At 40.7% G+C, this 25,036-nt stretch overlaps 1 protein-coding gene across 5 annotated transcripts in view; it reads left to right on the top strand.

Moving 5' to 3' along the window:
- The window catches only part of RERE (arginine-glutamic acid dipeptide repeats), a 241,109-nt gene that overhangs the window by 123,016 nt on the left and 93,057 nt on the right, over window positions 1–25,036 (top strand). For 4 of the 5 annotated variants that reach the window (XM_074609419.1, XM_074609418.1, XM_074609416.1 and 1 more), the window contains exons 5-8: window positions 1,137–1,233; window positions 4,846–4,950; window positions 20,706–20,754; window positions 24,459–24,583. In XM_074609419.1, coding sequence (XP_074465520.1) covers window positions 1,137–1,233; window positions 4,846–4,950; window positions 20,706–20,754; window positions 24,459–24,583 — 376 coding nt within the window. Of the gene's footprint in view, window positions 1–1,136; window positions 1,234–4,845; window positions 4,951–10,044; window positions 10,370–20,705; window positions 20,755–24,458; window positions 24,584–25,036 lie in introns of those variants that run through there. The other variant, XM_074609420.1, reaches the window with a different exon arrangement.

Here is a 25,036-nt window from a genome sequence, read left to right as displayed (position 1 = left end):
TATTTTTAGTGATTCTGCCATAGTGTCACGAGAACTACATTTTTTACATTCATGCTGCCTTGTGTGTGTGAATCCTCACTGTGATTAATATTGCAGTAAGTGATGTAACTGAAGCACTCGTAGCTGATTTCCCTCTTTTCTCTTTGCAAAAACAAGTGTGATCTTGGGTTTAATAGAAGCAGAAGAAACTTTAGTACCTATTCCAGTGTCATTTATCTCTTGCCTCTAGGGGAGACATAACATTTGCTTCTGTTCTTACTGGGGAATTTCCTTGAGGCAACTGTTAAAATTCTGAAGATACTCCAAGGTGAATTGTGATGATAAAAATTGATGCTTGAAATATGGAACACAGCAATTTTTTGGTGCATGACAGTACAAAGTTGAGCGTACATTCTCCTTTTTGCAGGCGTTAAGGGCATTTTGCGTGTGCTTTTATCAAAAGCTGCACAAATCTAACATTTCTCTTACTAATTTGAAACTTCTAACAATGGGATTATAGGCACAGTGTCAAAAAGTGAGCGGTTTTGATAACATGGCTGCTTTTTTATGTCACACTTCTGTGCACGTGGAGAAGTATTTTTGTGTGTTCTTCAAAGCTATTATTAAGATGTAATGGAAAAAGTTGTCTTCCAATTTTTTAATTAGCACTGAGAATTTTCTGCATTTGAACACGAATATCAATATTTATCTCAAAGCTGAGCACAAAGCAGTTAGTACTGTCAAGAATTTGTTGAAGAATTGAGATTCAATATGCATACCAACCAAAAGCTTGGCCTGAAAACCAGAAGTCAGTGACAAATTAATTTACTTAGTTCCTTTCACCTGGGAGTGACCACTTTTAGTGGGCAGTGGATAAGATGTGTCATCCGGTACCCCTAAAAACTCTTTCCCTTCAGCAGTTCTCTAGATATGGCAAGGAAGAATTCACGTGTAAAAATGGGTATTGCCTTATTTCCATACCTTACAGGCCACGTAAACTATCTGAATGTTTGTCATCTTAACACTAAATAGTATCTAAGAAACATCCCCAAAACTTTAACCTGTAAAAAAGACCTGCAAATGGCAATGGTAGATCCTTTCAGACTGCAGCTAATGTGTCGGTGGTTTTTCTTGTTTGTGTTTTTGCTTTCTGGCAGACTCTGGACGAGAGCTTGTTATTACAGACCCCGTTATCAAGAATCGAGAGCTCTTCATTTCAGATTACGTTGACACTTACCACGCTGCTGCCCTCAGGTGAGTTACAGGGGATGCGGTGCTGGGTCTCGGAGCCGGATGAGAAAAATCTTCTTGAGTGAGAGAGATGCTTTTTCTGGTTTTGTGGCGGATCATTAGTGTACTGCTCAGCTTTCTCCTCCTCTCCTGCAGTAATTAACTTGTGTTATCTGCTCTCATTCAAAAAGGAGCTGTAATTCTACAATCTCGTTTTCATCTCGGTTAATCAATGTTGCTCAGAAGATATTGTTTTCCATCCTTGCCAATTTAGGTTATTGCTAGTTCCTGCAGAAATACTACCCTTCCCTCCTCCGTGTTTGATTTCGTTATTAACAATAGCATCTCCCAGTAAAGTGACTGTTAGTGTGTTGCCCTGATTAAATTGCGTTAAAGGCTTTTTCTCTGAGGCACTTGTCATTGTTGCAGCTCAGCTAAGAGCTCCATTAAAAACTGGCTGCGCAGACAGGAGGTAATGGACCCCTGTGTTGTTCGCCGCGGGGTCTGCCCTTCCCTGGAGGTTGCTGCTCTCTTTTACTTGCAAAGTTTTTAACTGAAGTGGCCAACCTTTGTCTGGGCTGAGGGGATAAACCATTACTTCAAAATGTTTTCAAATAGAAACAGTGAGGCGTTATTTTTCAGCAGATTTTCAACATGCCTAACGTGCATGGGTATTGTCAAAATGCAAATTGAATAATCTCCCTGATAATAATGCTCAGATGGTGTTTCACTAGAACCATCTGGAAACATTTTTTGTTCAGAGTCACTTTGCTGAAGCCACTTACTTCAAGACAAACTGGCTGTGACTTCTGTCATAAGGGTGGGAAGAAGTCTTTGATTTACGTATTGGACTTTTTTATAAACTCAGAAAATTCCAGTGGTGTACTATAATCTCATGAAATTCCCCAGTGCCTTTTCTGAGTTACAGAAGGTCGCCTTCCACTTTTAAACTGGCACGCTTAGAAACAAGCTAGCAGGAGGTTGGCTGTCTTGATGGAACCAGTCTTGGAGCTCTACCTGACTGCTTAAACAGAGAGAAACTGAACTGCGTACATGGAATTTTCCCTGGGAGTATTTTAACTTCTCTTCTACATCCTTTCTGTTTTTTTTCTTTAAAGAAAAGACAAAAATGGAAGGATAAAACTGGAATATATGTGCATACCAAGCAAACTTGAAAAATAACCTTCTCTTCTCTCCTTCCAAAAAAGAATGGAGGCTGCTGAAAGACCAAAGCAATCACTTCCTCAACCTGTCTTGTGTTTTATTTGCCGCCTATTTGTTTGAAAATACATACCATGGGCACCTTTCAGATCACTCTCTTCTTTCTCTTTGTTGGCATATGGTTTCACTGTTTTGTTGTGTTCTGGCTTGTTTGTATTTCTGATAGTTCTTACAGGCTTGTAGATGGTATCTGAAGATGCTCGTAATGGAGAGAATATACTTTTGCAGGATGCAGGTTACATTTTTGCTGATTCTTTCCTAGCAAATTGTGATTAATACACATCAGTAACTTTCAGTGTACAAGAACAACATAGGGGTAATTGCACATGATGTTCTTACAGTTTGAGAACATAGAGTAGGCAGGATGTATTGTGATGCATGAAAGGAGGGTTAACGTGAAATTCTAATTTATTAAAGTATGAGATTATTTCTCTGCCCTCTGCCAGCAAATGGCTCTGGTCACACAATGAATTGATGACAAACTGGGAAATAAAACCAGTGACTGTAACTACCAGTCTTCTGCTTGAACCAGTGGAAGAATTCAACCAGAGGATACTTGTAGATCCCGGTGGAAGTGTGTAATAAAGTTATGTCCTTTTTACCTATATGGTGAATCTTTGTGCAGTACTACTTGTCTGAAGTGCTGGGAACAAGATGTACTGCTTTCATGAACACAGATAATACAAGCTTATCTGGAAAATGCTTATTAACGCTCAGGTGAATTATTGAAAGGAAACAAAATCATCTTCCCCAAAATACTTCAAAAATGTGAATATCATGTGAAATATCAAAACAAACACTCCTTATTTTCTTCTTTCTGAATGACTACACTAGGACTAAATAGCCACTGGGGGTAAAATAAATATTAGTGAACAAGTTTGTCTTTCAGTATTTCCATGAGGCATCTCAATTATGGACCTTGTTAATGGTCCGTTGCAACCTGCGACGACCTGTGCAAAATCCGGTGTTGCTTTGTCCTTTGCCAGAAAGGCAATTGGCTGAGAATTAGGCAAAAATAGGGACAATTCTGGAGCTGGAGCTCGCAGGATGGCCGTGTCGATTTTGTCTTGGAACAGTTGGCAACTTTAATTCATCCTTCATCCTTCTGGTGTGTGTTTTCCTCACCTGTAGTAGTTGATGTTGAGAATCGTAGAACTCAAGTTCCAAGGCAGAGTTCTCGGTGGCTGTTGGTTGGTAAGCCTTTTTTGAGGGCTTTCCCATGAAAAGATGAGGAAGGGAAGGAAGCTTAGCATTTCGACTTTCTAGTGCGGTTTTTCAGGTATGCAGTGCTTTTAAGCCCTGGTGAGAAGACTAGGCAAACAGATCCAGTATTATTGCAGGCAAAATAATTATTCTTCTCAGTTTACTGTTGGCAATAGCACTTTTCATCCAGTTCTAACCAAGATTGGCAAACCTTTTTATTTAATAGTGTTAAATAACCCCTGTAGCAGCTTATTTATAATAGCAAATATTATTCGGTAAATACAAGGGCAAAGAGATGCTATCTTTATTAATACTAGAAAGCTTGACATACAGAAAAAGTGCAAAATCTTGTGCTTTGTTTCTGGCGTGGAATCAGGTTTAGAAGAAAAGCAGTGGTTCTTTGGCTGGCTGGCCCGTTCCTCTCTGCCCGCTTCTCATCCGCTGCACTGAGGGACAGAACAGGAGCAGCTCCCCAGCAGCAACGCGCCAACAAACCCTTGGGGAAATGTGATCCAATTTGTTACAGCTCATCCTTAAGGATAATGACTTCATCAACAAACTATATTAAAAAAAAATGAATTAACAATCTGTTGTAGAAGCAGCTAATAAATCCTCTTTTCTTTTTTTCTCTCTCTTTTTAAATGTCTCCATGTGTTTTATGTATGAAAGTAGAAGGATGAAACTTGTGTGTGCTTGGAATTTGCGTTGTTGGGATTGCTGGCTTTAGCAAGACTGCATAGCTTTGCTTTTTATTTGGAGGTGTTATTAAACTAAAGTTTTATTTACCTTTCTAAATGAAAAGCTGACTTCCCAAATATGAATAGTAGAATTCTTGAAGCTTCCTTACAGATGTAAGTATAATAGGACTGTAAAACCTTTAAGAAAGACATTTTATGGATTGTATTTCTAAGGCAGGTATTGTTCATTAGTCTGATTAAATTTGGGCTCCTCAGGATTCTGTGCTGGTTGAATGAGCATTAAAGAATGTTTATAGAACGCCATCTGAGACATTGCAACTGAATTTTCTTCTCTTTCCACCATGGGAAGAATCTGCAGGGTTATTTGTTACAACAGGCTTATATTTACGAAGTTTTAGACATTTATGAGAACACAAGGATGTCTGTGGCTTGTACGCAGATTGCAGTGGCGCTTAATTGAAGTAGCAGTTATTCAAGATGGAATTCTAATACCGTTTTCCCTCTTTCTTTCCAGAGGGAAGTGTAATATCTCCCATTTCTCTGACATCTTTGCTGCTAGAGAGTTTAAAGCCCGAGTGGATTCATTTTTCTATATACTGGGCTATAATCCAGAGACAAGGTAAGTGAAATGACTTTTAAAGGCAAGCTTTACCACTGCTCTGAGCCTGAAGGACTAGGAAAACTCCTTCAAAACAGGTTTTTAGAACTGTGAAATTTTTTTAACGGGTGCAAACACTAGCAGGAATCCTTAGCTGTCTCATTGGCTAAATGCACACCCCTGAAAATACCTTTAAAAATACATTCACGTCTTCTAGTAAGCAATGTTGAAACTTACACACTTTTAAGAAATCAAATTGGAAGTTTTTAAGTGTGGAAATTCATGCTGGCAAGTGTAAAGACTCATGCAGGGTCCCACGTCAACAATTCCTAGTCTATGCTTTGCTGGCGTGGAGCAAGTTAGAGGTACGAAAATAACTTTTTTTGTTTTTGGAAACGAATACATATTTGAAGAAGCTATGTTCAGCACGCTCTTTCATTTCACAGTTCTTTCACTCTGCCTGGGAGTTGTCCAACCAGTGTTTATCAGCTGCGTATCAAAGCTGATACTAGACCATGCCTTCATTGTTTTTCAGGTCCAAACCCTAACTTTTAGATTTTCACTTCTGTAGTTTTGTGAACACGGAGAATGCCTTACAAATACCAGCCTGAAAGAGTTTGTTGTCTATGGGCGTATTTCCATGAGCACTTGTGTAAAAGATTAATAATGCGTGACAGGGCTCAGCGCGGTCTGTGCCGGCTGAAAGTTGTATTGTTTCTTTCAACGCGGAAAACACAATTAGCTTGTGGGCCTTGATTTCTAGAGATATTGTTGCAAAAAGTATTATTTTAAGAGGGGATTTGATAGGCATATAAGTAATAACTATTTGAATTGTTACATTGTAGATTTACCACTTTTAATGCAGATATGAATCTTTATGCTTCAGGGCGTAGCCAACCACGAAGTGCTTGCAGTTAGGAAGAAACTCCCTGTGTGGGCATATTATTGTGGAATTGCCTGTTTATGAGGCTTCCTGTACCTTACTCTGGGTGAACTGCCCATGTGTCTGAGAGAGGGTATGGGACGAGGTAAACTTCCTCGATCCAGTCGGTTTAGGTTCATAGCAGTTGTTCTCGGTGTAAGTCCCTCGGAGGCAATTGTGCTAGTGTATGCTGCTGAGCTCTGGGCATGAAATCCTATAATGTTTTAAAATACAGTATGTTGAAATGGTTTTGTAGCATAATTTGTGGGGTTTTTTTGGAGCAGTCCAACAAGGTGAGGCATTTATGAAGTTTGCCGTGATTCACCTCTCTGACATTCAGCCCTGTGCCTGCCCCCTGTATTTAACTTTTCTTCAATGCATTTTAGTTTTGGGGGTGTGGATGCTAAATGAACTATTTGTATTAGTGTTCAAGTTCTGTGTTTAATGGATGATTTCTCTTATAAAATGTCATTTATGTAAGTTGTCAGTGCAGTTCTAAACCCACTTTCTGTGTAGAAGTAGCTGTTAATTCTTCCAGCTATTAGAAAATAACTGAGCCTGAAAAGATCGATGAAATGACAAAGCATAGCACTTAGTGATCAGCTAATTACTCAGGCTAGCCAGCTCTCCAAATGTAGGCTTTTCTTCAGTTGGCTGCAGCCAGGGTTTTTTTAATTCTAGCTCTTCAAGTCCGTATTTTGTCTTGGAATGGGGGGAGGTTTAGAAAAAGGACCAGAGTCTAGGTTGCTTGATTATTTTTGACCTGTGTGTTTGCTATTGCTTTACAATCCATGCTTCTTTGGATACCTAATTCTAGATTTATTTTGCTTTTGGAAGTAAAATTATTGTAGCACACGTTCCAGGATGACCTGTTGGTGATTTGTCTATGAAAACAAAACTTTGTCTTGAACTTTATCTGCTTTTCTAATGCAGTGTTTTGTTTCCCATGGAAAGGATGGGAGATGTTCGTGGTAGCTTGAAGTAATAACATGTTGTAGATGAGGTTCTGAATACTGCAGTGTGATCCCCTCAAGTGACTTGAAGTGTGTGAAAGGATACATTCTTAGACCAAACAAGCTCGAGCTGTGGATTGCATCTACCAAGACGTATTTCTGTTTGAGAGATCTTATTTTGTGTTCAGCATAAGCTGCTCGTATACTTTTCCAGTACTCTCGGGTGCAGCTCAGTGTGTTGGGAATCTGACTATTTTTTATGGTTTTTTTGTGTTCTATTTGCAAAAAAAAAAAAACCCACAAAAATCCCAGACCCCCCAAAACCATCCAAAACACTGATGTGGTGGACGTGTACTAAGAGGCCCTTCTGTTCTTGGAGTGCACGGTACTAAAGGGAAGTGTGTCTTGTCCTTTCTTTTCTATTGGAAATCTTGCTGGCTATAGGTTCAGCTTGGAAAATATCAACCACGATCCTGTTGTTGATCATTCCGTAGTATGGAAGTGGTAAACCTGTGTGGTTTGAGATAACTTTTTTTTTTCAATGTGTATCAAGTTGTTGTTTTTTTTCCTAGAGTTTGGTAAAATATTACCTCCTATGTTTCAGTAACTCTCACATCAGTGAGAAAAATCTGATTGTGGAATAAACCCCTAAACTAATCTTAAAGCTAGAGGCTGGGTGTTATCACCTTGAATAGAGCGTTGATCAAGCTCGTAAGCAGACCTGAAATATATTCCTGGCTCTCAAGAGCGTGGAATACATTCGCTAAACTTGTATAGCCAGCTGAGAAAGAAAATTCATTTTATGCTAAGTACTCTAAAATAATTAATTTCATGTCTCTTCAGAGAAGTGACTGCTCTAATGCTGACTAATTCCACTAGGGTGGAATCGCGCTCAAGCTTTTGGGTTCCCCAAATGGCTGGATAAGACGAGTGCTTTACCAAAGAAGAAATGTTAGGTGACTTGTATATGCCCTGGAATTGGTTTAGAAGCATTACAAAGTGTATAGAACAGCAGTCAAACAGCTTTAATGGAAAGGAAAACCAGACTTGAGGTACCACTTCGGAAAATCGGTAACTGCTCCAGCTTGAGTTAAGCTGTTTTTCTTGGCATTTGAGTCAGAAATCGGCTCTGTTTAAAAGAAATATTCAGCCAGGCTTGGGGATGCTTTTGAATGTGCCTGACCTCAGGCAGCTGATTTTCACTAGCTCACGTCTTCCCACTCCTCTACTACACCTCTGGTTCTTACCCCAGCTGTAGGGTAGTGCCAGACGTAGCTGAGTCTGGCCAGAACTTGTCCTGGCCCTTCCTTTTGGTACCCTGCCATCCTGTGCGAACCTACGGAAACAACCCGGAGCCCTCTTGCCCAAGGATGCAGCCATCCCACCTGGCACCATGGGTATTGGCCTGTTGTAGTGTACCGGCATGTGCTAGGCAATCAGTTCTTTGATCTCAGGAGTAAATAAACACACTGTGAAGTTTTGTCTGACACTGATATCTGTAAATATGCATAGACTTAAATGCTCCTGAATTTCTACTTGGAATTAGAAATAATCAGATATTATTCTACAGTTTTCATGGCCACGAATCTAAATTACTTTTCTGCAATGTTGTTTTGCACTGTAGGACAAAATAAGACCAAGCATTCAAGGCACGGGTGAATTTTCTGAATAGATGTTTTGGGAAGACCAGGATCTTGTCTGTGGTTTTATTCCACAACATTTGCTTTTCCTTTGTTTTGAATCTTTCTTCTAGAGTGTTCTTGTTGGGTGGTGGTGTGAGCTAGATGAGTATTGTTGTGTCTCTGAGAGGAGTGTTCCCAGGAGTGAAATAGAAGGTGACTTGCTCTTTTGCATGTCCTTCATGGCTTCCTATTTTCTGTTGAAAGTATGAATCAAGAGCCTCTTTTTTTTTTTTTTTTAAATTTTCCTTCCTTTCTATGGAAAGGATAGTGGGTAGAGTACAAGTTTCAGTTCTAGAAACAGATAAGAGTGTATATTCTTACAATAAGCCAGTGTGCCGTTGTGTGTAAATAGGATTTTCAAAGCTTCAGCTTAGTATTCTAGTCTGTAGTCTGGGGAGATTTGGTCAGACAGTTGTGTTATAACAGGTGTGAGCTGATAGAATGCTATGGTGGGTTTGTCTTTTTTCTTTTTTTTTAAAGCACTTTATAAAACTTCATGTTTTTCTGGAAGTTTTGAATACATAGCCTAGTATAGCTTAGTATTTAAAAAAAAACAAAACAAACAACTTAGGAACTTTTATCATAGTTGTGTTTGGGATTTTTTGTTTTAACGGGCATGAGCCAAGCCCCTTTATTCTGTGTTTTAGGGAACGGCTCCTTCAGGTTATGAATGAGCTTTGGTAGCATCAGGTAGTTTCAGCAGGGCCATGGTACTGAAATGTTCAAGTTACTGAATGTTTGAGTTATTGCAGGAGCCAGACTATGTTGGTGAAGGTTCCTAAGAAGGGGGTGGGAGGTAACATAATCTGGACAACAAGAAAGCTGCAGCCACTTATATTCAAATAAAATTTTCTCACTGGATTATTGTACGAGACAAAATTTCAGATTGTTCTGTGGCCCGGTCGGTTTTGCTTAATCTGTTTCTGTCTCTTTAAAATTCCAAATTTGAGAAACTTTTTATCCTTCTCTAGCCTCGCAGTAAATTCGGGCATCTCAGGTGCTCTAAAATGGAGGCAGGTACGCTAATTAAAGGGTTTTATGCTCTAGGGGGAAGGGGTATTACCTTCGTATAAATGGGTAGCTAGGAATTTTTTGAAAACTGTATTAATAAACAGGAACGCCAAAAATCAAGGATGCTGAAGGAAGTTCAGACAGTGAAGTCTGGCCCCTCTTGGGTTCACCTTGTGTTGGCACATGCTTGTAAATGACAGTGGCATTGTTGCTGAGAATTCATATTCTTAAAATGTTCAGGTAGAATAAAAGTATTTCTGTGAATCAGCTTGCTGCTTTGTTTCCTGACGTAATTTGTGTATTAAAGTTGAAGCATCTGTGAAAGCCTTTTAATCGATGTGATTTTTTTTAAAAGCGAGCAAAGGAAAACAAGCTTTTTAGAAGCCTTTTTTTAAAAAAATCAATGCATGTTTCCCTTGGAGAAGACAGAAGGGGTTGCCGGCACGCCGATCCCCGGCGCTGGCGTGGCCGTGGCTGCGCGGCGGCGCGTTGGCTGTGCGGGATCCCCCAGCGAAGGCCCCACGTCCCTGCACAGGGGCTGGGTACCGGATCCACGGCGGCGGCGGGCGGTGGGGCTGGATGGTGATCGCGCCGAGCGAGGAGAGACGAGAGACGCGCGGGCTGAGGGAGGGTCACAGCACATGCTCAGTCCTCCCAGTCCGAGGGCGAAGTTTCTGCGTTCTGCGTGCAGGCTTAGGTCATAGCACAAGCTCAGTGAAAGCTCTCTGAGGTCTCTCAGACTGCATGTGCCTCCATTTTGAGTTGGTAGAGTGGAAAAGGCAGAGTTTTAGCTGTTAAGTAGAGGGTTCAGGAATACATCTAAACCCACAAGAGCCTGTCATAGTCATGGATGATCCATTCAGCCCCTGCAGGTAGGCTGCATCACTCTGGCCTCCCCTAAACAATGATGATTTTTGCTGTTATTTGTGACTTCTGAAATGTTTATGAAATCATTTCATTACTATTGCATGTTCCTCAGAACCTTGTAATCACATCAGCCTTGCCGTGCAGCTGCATGAGGGCGCTGAGCAGGCGATCTGCTGCCTGAGGGGTGCATGAAGCAAAACCTAGAAGCTGTGTGGGCTTATATTATTTTTTATTTTTTTTTCCTTCCCTCGTGGTGCAGTTTTAATTTCAGTTGTGCTGTCTGCATGCCAACCTTCTGGCAGGTCCGTGGGGAGCTGCAGAGGCACTCGGCAGGATGCAGGGCTACCGAAGTGGCTATTAAGAAATGTTTGGGCCTGCAACAGACTGTTTAGATGATGTTACAGGAGGGTTGTGGATCAGCAGGTTGCCCTGAGGATGGGTGGTTCTCCTTTTGATGGAGGGGCAGTGATCCTGCTGGTAATTCCTTAAGTATGAAGAAAAAAAAAAATAGTAGCCAGCGTGGTTCTGCTTATTTCAGTCACAAATAACACGTATGCATCTAAAATGCAACAATATAGTCTTATGCATTGAGAAGCTTTTCACATGGCAGCTGTGTAAGCAGCACCCAGATCGGTTTTATCGGGCTAGTGAAGAATTTAAATTTTTTAGACTGATCTGAATAAAATAGAGGACTTGGGCTCGACAGGTTTGTGTAATGACAGTATGGTTGGGACTGGCTTTGAGGCCCTTGTGGGACAGCCGTCAGTGGCTTGTGGCCGCTAAATATAAGTGTGTTTGAGAGGACTTGGGTGTGTTGAATGGGAGTAAACCTAATTTTGCAGCGTGTCCTCATTCCCGATGGTGTCTGAACTGGTGCGGAACTGGGCGCCGCTCTGCTGTGGCCCTCTGCTAGCCCACTGGCTTGCAGGCCTGACCTCGGCGCCATGGGGTCTGGTGCTGAGGGGAAGTCCCTCAATCAGGGCAACTTGTTTGCGAGTTACTGGAGTGTATTGGGTTTGGAGGTGACAGGATGGCTTGTGCTGCTCATGGTGACATCTCTGCAACTTCTTAGCAGGAGGTTGACTTCTAGCCTTGCGCACGTAGCCGTTCACCGGTGCAGTCGGCGTTGCTGGGGCTGCCTGCCTTCTCTTGTCAGAAGCTGAGGGGCGAATGATGAACAACAAGTCTGCATCATTTTGTCCATTTTAGTGCCATGTCCGTACCTGTTTGCTGTCAGAGGTGTCTTTCCTTTTTCCATTTCCTTTTATACCTATAGAGCATAAAAATCCAGAACACCTATTTAGTGCGGGTCACTGATTGCTTTTGCCGATGGCTGAAGCAAAGTTGTGCTTGTGATTACAGAGGCAATTCCCTTGAACTTCAGAATGGCTGAATCACCTCAGAATTGAAAGGGTTCTCCCTGTAGGCCTAGGCTTCAGAAACATTCTTATTCTATTAAAGGAGCTACCTGACTATGTACAGGAATATGGCAGTGCTCTGCAGGAATACAGGGATATGACATCTGTGTCCCTAACGTTTGTTTTAAAATCTTATAAGCAGAAGAGAATGCATGGAGGGATGGGGAGGGCACAAAGCAGTCTGTTTAGTGTTGTTTTTCAGTGGTAGCTTGTGCATGCATTTAAAAAAGATTTGAAAGAAATGCCACTTCTAAACTCAAAATGAAAATTTGGTCAGGTTTAGTTTTAAAAAAACTGTAAGGTTAACTTACAGTGGCACAGGTGGAAAAAATGGAAACACCTCCAGGTTGTAACAAAACAAAATCTGACTGTCAAACAAAAGTATGACATTTGGCAAAACAAATACTGCTGGAATAATATGCCAATTAAGGCATTCTTCATTTAATCACTTCCACGTGAGGACTTGTGGATGTGGTGTTGGTTGTGTTGCCTCCCAGACCACCCCTCCTTGCGGGATGCCTCTGGTGTCCATGCTGTGCTCATGTAGAATCAGGTGGTTCCCGCTTCTAGCAAATGTATAGGTATTTTTATTCCCTGTGGCAGAATTCTTCTCACAGCAGACCTTCAGCGTTTTTTGAGATCTCAATTTTTCCTTTCCACATGCTTCAACACACGTCTTCCACCTGTATTGCCAGCTGTGGGGTTGGTCAGCCAGTTTATAATGAAAGCAGTTCCTTAGGTTTGTGCATAGGTGTACAAGGCTGTGGCACTTTGGTTTAAAAAAAAAACACCACCACAAATAGAAAACCAACCCCTCCCCCTAAAAAACCACCATGGTACCACCCCACCAGAAAAAAGACAGACAGACACACACACACAAATGCCTGGTAGCAGTAGAAGGCAGGCTGTCTGCTCTAAGTTATCTGTGGTACTGGCAAAATATTCAGTGTGCTGAAAAGAGCCTCTCCCCTTGCTCAGCCCGTGGAGTGGGCTCATGCCGTTACTGCTGATGGGGAAGTTTTAAGCTGGCTGGATGCCCAGAAGATTCTCCCCAGTTCAGGCTGTCGAGGGGTGGTCGGGGGGGTTGCAGTTCCACTCCCAACAACTGTTTGAAGTTATGAATATATTACGGGAAGTGCTTTTGTTTTGTCCTTTGGATGAAGAAATAGTGGCCAAGTACTTGATAGTCTTACTTCCCTTTGTTATGGCTTCATTTTAGCTTTTTTCAAGACTTAAACCAGTCCTTCCAATTCTTTAGGCTTAAATTGTTTTGGTTGGAGCTTCGTACATCCAAGCGTATGACTGAACTAGGGGTATCTTCAGGTTTATTTTCTTACTGCTCAGCTTTAACATTTGCTGTTGCTTCTCCATGTATCTGCTCTTCAACAAAGCTGGAGACTTGTGTTGTCAAGCAAGCTAAGAGACTGCGTGGTAGGTCGTTATGTCTAACCTTGACGAAGCTTTATGGAAAAAATTAACTGCTAGGTTGCTGCCTGGTTCCGCTGTCCTGCATATAAACTGTGGTTGTGCTGAAGAAATGGTGCCAATGTGGTATATAGTCTGTTTTAATAGTGAATATTTGCTCTGAGAAGTGCAAATGTACTGCCTCGCCATTTTAGAAAATGTACAAGATAAACATTTAAAGCAACATAATTCCATGTTGAATCCATTTACATATTTATGTATCAGTTTAAATGTTGCTTGCAAATAAGTAACATTCTGGTTCTATTAAGATCACATGTAGATCAGATAAAAAAAACTTCTTACTATGCAAAGGTTTCCACTAATTCTTTTTTTTTTGTATTTGTGATCAAAATACTGGCATCTTCCTTATTTGAAAGTAAACAAATATTGGAAAACAAGGATTAGAGAGGTGATCAATGTAATCTTCAAGGAAAATATTACCCACAAAGGTAGTTCCTAGGTGGAGGGAATGCTTGTTTCCTAGCAGTAACTTGTGGGTCAGAAGGGCTGTATTCTGATCGTTTCCATCCTGCCTTTTGAGTAGGGGACAATACTTGCAAGGACTGTGTAGTCTTTTTTTTTTTTCCCCTCATATATAAACCTGATGAAAAATAACATTATCTTGAAAAAGTTTTTCCTGTCTGACTCAAACTTCTGCAAGTACTTCCTTCTCCAAACAGCGGCATGGGTGCAGAACACCGAGTCCTCCGCTTCCTTAAAGTTCTGACTCTGCAAGCAGTCAGCAGGTTTGAGCTTGTACGGGAGATACAAACGTTAGTACATGTTTATTCATTCCTGCTTTAGATTGAGCAATCACTAAAAACGTTCCCGTATAAATTCATTTGCCTGAACTTCGGGTTTGGGTTTTTTTTTTCCACTCAGAACACAAAATTGGCTTGTGCATTTTTTTTTATTAAAACACACTGTTACAACAGGTTTTAAACAAAACTTAAACTTACTAGAGGCTGGCCATTAGCAAGAATATTTTCTGAGCATTAAGATACTTTTAGAAAGGGGATTTTTAAAATCTGGCTTGGAGGTTTAAGGTACAAGTGCAAGCTGGAGACATGAAATCGGGTAACTTGAAGTAAAACTTTTAATGTAGAAAATAACCATTGGAAAAAGCTAAGAAGCCATTGTTTCATCTGTAAATTGCAATCAATCCCCATATAATGAAAACAAAACAATGTGACCAACTCCCTGTCTTTAAGCGAGAATTGCTGTTTGTTTAGAAGCAGGGGGAGCCAATTCCCTTATTCTTAGGCACCTAACTCACAGGTTGGTGGTGGGGCTTTTTGGTTAGAGGTTAAATGGCCTGAACCTGATTGTCCCTTTTGTATTTTGAACTGTGTGGAAGGTAACGTGCGTAAGAATGGTTTTGCTGGGCGAAGTCGGGGATCTATTTGGCTCAGTGTCCTGACTTCCAGCAGCGACCATAAGCAGATGCTGGGAGAAAGTCAGAACAGGAGCAGTGATGTATGACAGAGGCTTGTTGTGTTCCTGGGCAGTCTATTTTGCATGACTGTGGTGAAATCTTATGACTTCTTCAGTGCTGCAGAAGAGCAAATGTATGTAAAGCTGCTCTTTTATAGTTAAGTCTTTGCAGACAGAGCCTGCAGTAGCATTGGATGAGGGAGGAGCGTGGCAAGGGAGGTTCTGAATTTTGTTTTATGGATTCATGGAATAAAACAAAACAGAATGTCCTAGCAAATGAATCTCTTGAATGTAATGCCAGTTCCTTTCAGGCCCTGATAAACTATTTTTTAACCAGCTGAACTTGGAGTGGAATAATTTTGTTCTCTCCAGTTTTGTCACTCTAGAGATGGAACAAAATGATCCTTGCCAGATGTTTTTAGAACTGCTGGTAAAGAGCATTTTTTTCATCTTGGGTATTGGACCATTTGCATAAAAGGATTTTTTTAAAAACATTTTCTTGAGACTTTACTAACTCTTTCAGATTTATATTAATTTTGCAGAAATCACAAATATCTAGGAATTGCCTTACTGCATCACACTTTCAATTTATGTAACTGATTATCTTGCCAATAATAGTGACTGTTTGGCTACATCACTGTTAAAGTGTATGATTGCGATTTGTAATCTATTCTGCCTATAATATATATATCTAATGTGGTTTTGGATTTATTTAGTAAGCCATCGATTTTCTTACCAGGCTTTGTAAATAAACCCAAATCTCATAAGATTGTTTAGTGCTCTAGCTTGTTATTGCATATTAAAAACAAGAAACCAACCCCCCCAAGCCCCTGCCTGTCCTAGCTTTAAGCTATGTCTTTCCTCTTTTAATTTTTTGTCACATAAAAATAATAACCTCTTCCAGCTGTTTTTGCACACTTCCTTAGCTACCGGCCTGTCCCCACGCCGTGGTGGCTGAATGCCTGGGGATCGCTGCTCTGGTACCTCTTCTGCTCCGCTCCAGAGAGCCCTGTCCCTTCCCGCAGGCTGGATTCCGGGATGGCGAGAGCTTCTTAAGTTGTGCCTAGATGTCTAGTGCATTTGGTGCTTCTAGTTTAATTGGTGAAACTTCTTTTGCACTGTTAACTTTGCTTTAGTGATAGGCATGTGTTGCAGTAGGCAGTGGTTTTTAGCAAGTTGGTTTTGAAAACCCTTGGAGAGCTCTGAAGAGAATCAGAAAGGCTGTTTGAGAGGTCGTCTGTGGTTGAGTGTTTTGGCTGGTATAAAAACCTTTTTCTGTTAAAGTAATCCTCTAATTTAATTGCAGATCACCTCAATATACAGAATCAGGAATGATTATGCCAAGAGTGGTTAAACAGGTAGCACAGAATGTTCTCCTATATGTGACATTTGGGTCGTGGTGTTTTGTTTGGCTGTTTGTTTTGGGTTTTTTCAAACTTAATAGTAGCATTAAGTTATTTTCATGCCTTCTGAGGTACTCCTGGCTAGTAGCAGGTGTTTCAGAAAGCCAGTGGAAGTGCAGTATGTGGTACAGAGCATTGAGTATGTGGTGACCGTAGCAGAACGAAATTAAACCGTGTCTGTTGCTGGGTGAAATGAGCGGATGAGGAACAGTCGGGTCAATGTGGTACTGCAGTGGTACCACCCCCTCACCCCTGTCTCAGGGATGTAAGTCAGGATAAAAAATGTGCAATTACTGCATAGCGTGTTTCTTGCTGAACTGTGGTAGTAAAAAGGAAAACATGAAAGAAGCAGTATTGCAACTTCTGAGATTCCACCTTGTACATGTGATCCTTGACCCCAAAGGTCCACCTGAGGTATGCAGCCTCTGTGGTTTCTTTCAGAAGCCTGGCTTCCTCGCAGAGATCTGCACTCAACGTGCCGGGAAAAGAACTGCCTTGTATTCACGTCAAGGACAGGACAGTGCAGAGAAGCGCTACGCAGAAATCTGGAAATGCCTTTTGCCATTGCCTCCAAACTCTGGAGACTTCTGCTCCGGGTTTCCAGCCCTCAGTCCTTTTAAGTTCCAGCTATACCGTAACAGCGTTGGTGTTGGGAGTCCTGAACCCAAGTTATCCTCCCTCACAGCTGAGCTGCTGTACTTCATTGCAGCTCAAATGTCTTGTGGCAGTTCTTTTTGTTGCCATGTTTCAGTCCCTGATGACATTGCACTGCTGTATTTTCACGGGCAAACGCTGACGGTTGTGCCAGTTTTTGTGTGAGTGGTGAGAGTCTGGTGGACAGTATCGACAAGGAGGTAGATGATAGAGAGAGGGTTAAACTTGTTTGTCTGTGGGAAATCGTGCACGAGCTGTTGTTGCCAGCCTTCCTTCCTCTCTTTCCTTCTTTCTAAAGCTGATAAATCACAGCTCCACGCCACCCTGGGCTGTCTCCTTTTCCTTTCCCATCCTCGCCTCTGAACCGTTTTCTCTCCGCGACGCTGCTTTTGGCCTTGAATCTCCAGCCTCCCCTGTTGCTTTAGAATTGAAAGGACAAAGCTTTATTGAACTGAACATCCTCTCTCTCCTCTCGGACCTGTTCGGAACAAGCCGCTCTCGGATTAGAGTGGGCTTGTTTTGCCCTGCTCTGCTACAGAACCTGCTTGCCTTTTTGATATTCAGTCGCAGGCTTCCATCTCCTTTCTGACCAGCCCCTGTTTACTTTGCAGAATACAACGTTGTCATGGCAACAGGTTACTTTTCAAAGGGAACATCTTGTCATTATATTTAATCCACTGCAGCTGAAGAGGACTGAAATATTAAGTTGTTGTTGCTATGGATACTGCTTTGTTACATCAGTTTCTTTTGTGTCAGATTTCATATACAGTGTTGGGTCCTCTTTTTTCTTTCCCATAGAATAAACACGGAGTGCTGTTCCATTATTATTGTAATTGCTCTCCACCAATATAATTTAGCTTAAAAACCTACGGTGCATTTTCGTTCCCGTAGCAAGAATTTTCTTTCCATTTGCAAACCTGTTCCTGGGGCCGTGGAAACAGTAAAAATTATTTAACAGCTTGTGTGCCCTTGCAGAGCTGTCAGCTTCGTGCCCTTTTAAAGAAGCGTGGTGTGTTGCGATCTGAATGCGCTGCTGCGCAGCAGCTGAATTCAGCCTGGCCCTTACCTCGTGGGGCAGGGGAGGGAGCGCCTTTGGGGTGGGAATAGAATCGGGGAATGGCAAATGAGTGATGAAAAGGCTCTCAGAAATATTTATCTTGACACTTCGTTTTCATGTGAGGAATCATGGTTGGATCGCCCCAATGTGTTTCCCCAGCTAACTCCACTTTTTTAGGAGCATAAATCCCGTACAGAACTTTGCTTTTACGTTTGCAATTAGTTATGGGATGCTCCAGCATCTTACAATCAGTCTGGATTCTTTATTTATCATATTTGGTGTGATGTAACTGAAGAAATTGAGAGTTGGGGAATATTTGGACTGCTGTTTTTTCCCTATCTAAATGGAAAATAATTTTCTGTTTAAGTACACAAGCTACTTTTATGGCCTTTGGCTGGTATGAAGTATTGTAGCTGGCACAAAGTGCATACCCATGTTTTAAGTTTAACTTGCACTGATTAGTGGAGATGCGCATGGCTTTAAAATGAATTCTGGGACTAAAGGAAGAGCATCAGCATTTTCTGTTATCAGTTTCCCCTTCATTCCTCACAGGGAAAAAGTCTGACATCTTGTAGCTGAAAAAAATGTATGTACCCTGTTATTTAATTTCTAACTAGTTCAGTCGTTTGTTTGCATAACCTGAAAACAAGAGAACAATGTTGGATCACGTCTTGCAAAAATATGCATTGGAGAAAGACACTTTGACATGTTCTTGTCCTTGCAGGGGACTTCTGGCACACGTTTTAGAGCGGATCCACTTACCAGGGAGGTAGCGTTGTGTAGACATTGAGACATAAGACTGAGTATTCCAAACCCCGTGTTTATTCCTATCTGGTGGGTTCTCCTGTTGGTTGCCTTGGATAAGGGACACTCAGACCCACTCCTGTAGCTTCCCCACTTGTGCACCTGTGAATAACACTTCAGAATGGTCGGCAAGGAGAAGTTTAACTTAATACACCTGTGCAACATACTTTGAAGTTTTTAGGTGAAAATGTTCATACAGATAAGCAAATGATCATGTAAAAAAGCCCTCCAGTAACCTTTTTGGCTTCAAATGGTATTTAATGGTTTGGACTGTCCATTGGTAATTTCACTCAGGGCGAGCAGTTTATGGTTGTGATCTTAATTTTTAAAGTTTAAAGGAAACTGTTTCTCAGCTGTTGCTTGTGATCCCTATGAACACAGCAGGGTGAATAAGAAATCCTGCAGTGTGGCAGCTTACTTGTAAAATGATGTCGTTATTCCCTGTACCAGCAAATTGCAAGGTGAATTCGAGTTTGCTGTTTCCGGATTAAAGATGGTCGTCTGTTCAGTTTACCCATGCGCTCTTCCTTGCTGGTGGGTTGACACTCACTTCAATGGCTTGCAGTTACTGAAGTGTTAAAAGTCAAAAGTTTGTCTCCTAACAGCTCTGAATTTTGTTGTCCCTTTAAATAACAATTTATAGGAAAAGAACAACGTTCATTTTAGGGATATTGAATTTCCTTGGATTTGGTTGTATTCTTTTAATGATATTTTACAGGAGGTTCAGAGCATCATTTAAGTTTTCAAACCGCAGCTGCCTTCAGTACCACAAATACCAGCATTCAGGTGCAAGAGCCTTTACAGACTGTAGGGATCTGGCTCTTGGCAAGAGCTGGATGTGTGAGATCACAGCAGAGAGGTCCCACGGATTCAACTGCAGTCCTCAAGAAATTAATATTTCCAGTAAATAGTTTTGTTTGTGTGCCTTCTTATTGCTTATATTGTAATATATTTAATAAAGAAAAAAGGGTCACAGGGCACTCTTCAGTGATAAAGTTTTATTTACTCTGTTAGTCTGTTCAGAAGTTAAGAAGAAGAATAAATTCTGTCCTGTCAGATGTGTTATTCTGCTTTATATTGGCATACCTTTACTTTCTATTGTTGCCAGGGCAATTCTATGTGAAAACACGAAACATGAGCCCTTCAGAGTGTAATTCTCGCTACACGGAGGACAGTTCATTTGGAACCTGAAGTTTTCTATATAAATATCTTTCTAAAAGAGTGGAAAAATATAAAGGCCCAAGTGTATTATGTAGAAGGGAATCCCTTTTTGGATTAATGGAATTAAATTCACTTCTACAAATGTTAAAGGCATGTTTTCATTGCTTTTTAGATTTTCCATGTTTCTGTGTCATATTATCTGATGTGATTTTTAGCAAATGAATTAACAGTAGCAATAATAACTTTAACTTCTTAAAATGAGAGCTAGATAATCTTGCATGTGAGATCCGAAGTAACTTGAATGGTTTTCCATGAGCTCTGCCTGGAAAAAGAGGAATTAGATTTGCCAATGCTGGTAATACAAGGCTCTGTTCTTCAAAGATTAATACCCCAAATATTTTAATTTAAGATATTTTCTCTTTCAAAATGAAAGTGACCACGAAGATGTTTATGAGGGACGTGGCATTTCCTGGGTAGTAATCTGTAGCACAGTGCTTAGCATATTGTCTGCATTGTTTTAGGTTTGCTGTTGAAATAAGCAGTTGAAGGAACACAGTAAAAGTCAGATGCTTGTTGGAAGGTGATTCTTTGCAGAGTAGGCTTTTGAGTTGGCTGGCGAAAGCATGGCGCGGTCAGAGCTGGAGGGGCTTTTAAGGGGTCTTGATTACAAGTTGGTGGTGCTGCTGTGGGGACAGATCGTGCTGATCCTCTTCCTGACTTCAACTGCTTGACCAAAAGTTCCAGACTTGCCCTGTTGGTTTTTGCCGTTTGCAGTGTAGCCTGTAATACACCTGCGTATATCCTTAGTTGTTTTCTTAATAATGTATTATTTTTACTTCTCTTCCATTTGCATTGGAAATGCAATGACAAAAAATACAGAATATGATCCTAAATGTCCTTAATTGTAATTCTTTCTTATTACTGTTTTTTTTTCTTTACCTATTAGGAGGCTAAACAGTACCCAAGGTGAAATCAGAGTCGGACCCAGCCATCAGGTAAGGGATTTTGTTCGTATTCTAATATCCAGAGGGCATGCTTTTGCCACTTGATCTGTTCAGAGGACACTTATTTAAAATGGTATGCATTCAAATACAGTGAGTCTTTTAGACCCATCATGGGTTCTTTAGAATTCCTTAGCTCAGTTAATGAGATTTTTCTATGTCAAGTGTTGATATGTTAATGATTATTACTAGCAGAAGTGCTATTGGGTTAATTCTAGAATAAGATTGAAGGAATATGAGTAATTACTGGAAATGAGGGGAAAAAATCTCAGCTACTATTGGGCACATTCTGGAGTTAAAAATTAAAGCATTCTCAGCTGGCTTTCACCAAGCAGTGCTTTTAATAAGCTATAAAAAATTAATTTGGTATTTTACACTTACATTCTAAGTAGATCTTTTAATTTACATAGTAAAATTGTCAAGTTGATAGTATGCTGCCTATAACAGTCCTTTTTGTGAATCTATATTTAAACAAAATGGAGTTCTGTTATAAGTGATTAAAAAAAGGACATCAGCTTTCCAAGAACAACATTACAAAATTAGAAGGATGGAGGAACTTCAAACCTGAGCAGGGTGTCTTTCCTGTACCGGAGATACATATATATTTATGTATTTATTCAGTTTTTAACACAGATACAGTGCTTTTAAGCATGTCTGTTAATGTAGCTGTCATCGATGCAGAATTTGCTGTAATCCTGCTCCCCCTTTTATGTTTGTCTCCGAGCGTGCTCTCTCTGGTGTCATGTCTAGGGCTTTGCATTTCCTCATTGACTCATGTTTACACTTAAAGTCTGCACATCTTTTCCTAGTTTTGTATGTTAAATGAGTTTGGGCAACTGTGGTACTTGAGCACAGAAGTCAGGGGCGGGGGGGGCATTGTCTATTTAGTAATTCAAGAGTCATCTTAAAAATAAAATTAGTTGTTTCTAATTGGAGCGGTTTTGGCAGCTCTTAGGGCAGACCTCTTTCTAAATACCCTCTTCGAGTGTTGCCTTGTGCCAGCATCACCAACACACTCTCCTTCTGCCATTCAAGAGGTTAGCTGGTCCTCACCCTTTTAACTGCATAACTCTGATACAAAGCAGTTTAAATTCTTCTTAACCTGGGAGTCATAGTAGTTCTGGACAATTATTGAAATACCCTTTTGTCCATAGTTTACAGAAGTCATGTTATAATTGTAGTATCTTATTTGTATTTCCCAGGAAGTTTTTTTGTGCAGGCTTTCTTTTTATTTTCCGACGCTGTACAGAGGAGAAGTTTTGATTTTAAAGACAGGTAGACCTCAGTTGTGGTGTGTGTTTGACTGTGAGAAGCAGTAAGAACCATAAGCTCTTAAGACCAGTGCCTTAAGTCATTTGGATTGTTAGAATAGAAATTGAGAAAGCGTGCTGAATAGGATCAAAGACTGGGAAGCAGAATAAGGTTATGACTCTAGATGTTATGTTCTTCCTGGTGTGTCCTTCTAATTTGAGGGAAGTCCTTCATGAGCATTTAAAATAATCTGTTCTTAAAGAGCATTAACGTACAACTTGCTCTGGTTTGTGAGGCCAGCTCTGTCACTGGGAACGGAGTGCTCTCCTGTACCTCTGCAGTCGACTTTGTACTGTCCAAGTACTGGGGGTTTGCATCCAGGTGATGAATATTCATTCAGACTCTTTTTAAAATCTTATTTAATAACTAGTGAAAGTAAACTAAAATTTGTGGAACCTATGTAACATTCTTAAGGATATTTTGCATTTAGAGGAAAAAAATCCTCGGCAATTAAACCTGTAGTAGTCTTTTCATTAGTCATAATAAGAGTGCTGTAAATGATACTTTCAAAACAACTTTCATCTCAAATTGTCATCTAATATTTTGGCAGGTATTAGTCACTTGTGCTGTAAGCTATAATTACCAGATGCATTTATGGATGGGAAAAAAAGTAGGAAGAAGGTCCACTGATGTAGAATAATGTTAGCTTTTGCTTAATATTTTAAACTTCCATTATTCTTTCACTCATTTGCTGAGCATCTGTGTTTCTGACAAATGTCATCGCTAAGAGGATATATCGTCATCCCATTAATTAGCGTAAGGCATAATCTTAAGATATATGAATGGTTGCTTGTAGGCCACGGTAGGAGGTCAGATTGAAGATATTTGTTGCCTTCTGTTCTGTAGTGTGATTCATTCTTTGGAAGGTGTAAAAATAGCCTCCTCTGTACACTGGGCTTTGTTAACTGAGGGAATGGATACAACTTTCCTCCACCTACATTACTGAGAATAAGGTGTATGTAGCAGAATCCAGAAAGAACCCTGAGGTCCTGGTAGTGGTTTCTGATGAATATCTGTTGCCTTCATTTTCCTTAAACTGTGCGTGTTACAGGTGCTGGAGGACTGTTGGGTTTTTTTGATACTTAATGCACAGATGCCTCAAACTACTGCTTGTATCATAACAGCAAGCAGGGCCATGAGTGAAGATCAGCGTTTTGTAGGATTGCAGTTGTTCTCAAATCCACACGCATAGGAGGAGGAGAGTGGGTCTCTGCTAAACGTTCTCCTGTGAAAACTTTTGGCTAACAAATTAATGGCCAGAGGTGTTCAGAGGAAGTTGCTCTTAGGAGTAACTCTAGTAAATTAAACATGTTCCTAGGGTACGTAAGGATGAACATTAACTTGTGAAAGCACCCCGGTTGCCAGAATGCATAGCTCTCATAGAGACCTCATCTTGGTAAAATGCTTGCTTACCCTTTTCCAGACGAGAAGTTCAGTGGCATATCCATTTTCTCAGGGAAGAAGTAAAATATAAAGTACAGATTAAAGAGCAGAACATGAAAGACATCTGAACCTGTGACTTGTAATTACTGGTTATGTATAAATGTTGCCTCTCAAATATGTTTAGCGTTGTAAGTATAGGAGGTAATTATAGGGCTTAAAAGCTGTTTCTGAAGAGGCTCTCAGCTATCTCATCCCATAGCGGTAGATGACTGGAGATGCTAATTGGGTCTCTGGATACAGTGTGGTACTTATTTAGTGGCAGAGTTCATTTCACTGAGCTATCTCACTTTCAGGAAATTTCTTTGTTTCTCTTTAGAGTTTTAATGATTTACCGAGGACTTAATTTTAAACTTAGTGTCAAATGTATAGGGTTTTTGAGTCATGTGAAGTGGTACACATATGATAGCCACGTTCCCGCCATCTTTCACGGTAGTATGCTAGGTGAGTATGTTTTAGCCTGGCAAGCAGGAGTTGTAACAGCATCTTTTTGACAAATGAAAAGCGTCTGTTTGGGGGTGCATTGTCCAACAGTGTTTGACTTCTGTACAGTGGAGAACTAAATGTGCAGTACAAAATGGTTTACTGTCAAGCTGTGGTATTTCTGCAGGCATGTTTGCACTTGGTCTATATAGAGAAGGGCTTTGCTGGTGGTGGTCTGAGAGGTGGTGTTAACCCTGCACAGTTGTCAGGAAATGACCTGCCCTGCTAGAAGAAGGAATGCTGGATAAAGAGAGTAGGCTGGGGCTTGATGACGCAGTTTCCTCAAACTTCTGAAACTTGGATCAAATACCTTCACCACCTGTTGTCTGAATATCTTCCATCTATGAGATCATAATATTCTAGAGAATTTAAAAACTCTGTTATAACACTTGTGCATCCTCCTAACATTGTTAACAACTGTAATGTCTGAATGAACTCTTCGTTTCTTTTTTTTTTCTTCCCAGGCTAAACTTCCTGATCTGCAGCCATTTCCTTCCCCAGATGGTGACACGGTGACACAGCATGAAGAACTCGTGTGGATGCCAGGCGTCAACGACTGTGACTTACTTATGTACCTTAGGGCAGCAAGGTAATTTCCCCCAAGGTATTACCAATGTCTTTGGAATGCTGTAGTGGAAATGTGGACTGCCATGTGTGTGCGCTTGGCTACGGTCACTCCTTTCTATTCAGTGTTGGTGTAGCATGGAAGTCAACCAGAGAAGCTGAAATGTTTAGTTCGAGACAAGAATGCTCTGATTTGATGTTGGGCCAACACAGAGTCTTTCCATTGGCTGTGGCTTTTGGATTTAAAAGGCAAAACCAGCAGTATGTGCTGGTGTTGGATGTGTACCATGTAACAAGGGAAGTAACTGCTACCAGTGGCATAGCCGTGACAGCACAGGATTCCTTCAGAGAATAAATGATTTTTGAATAAGCTCCACTTCTCCGTTTCATACGGGTCTCTGGTATGCCTGGTAGATTAATGAGGTGCACTGGTGGGCCTCATAATAATTCAGAATATGAGTAAATTACTTCTAGTCTG

This window comes from Larus michahellis, chromosome 16, assembly GCF_964199755.1.
Source record: "Larus michahellis chromosome 16, bLarMic1.1, whole genome shotgun sequence".
Classification (NCBI taxonomy): domain Eukaryota; kingdom Metazoa; phylum Chordata; class Aves; order Charadriiformes; family Laridae; genus Larus; species Larus michahellis.
Note: the sequence above shows the minus strand (reverse complement) of the source record. Positions and strands in the feature narration are given on the sequence as shown.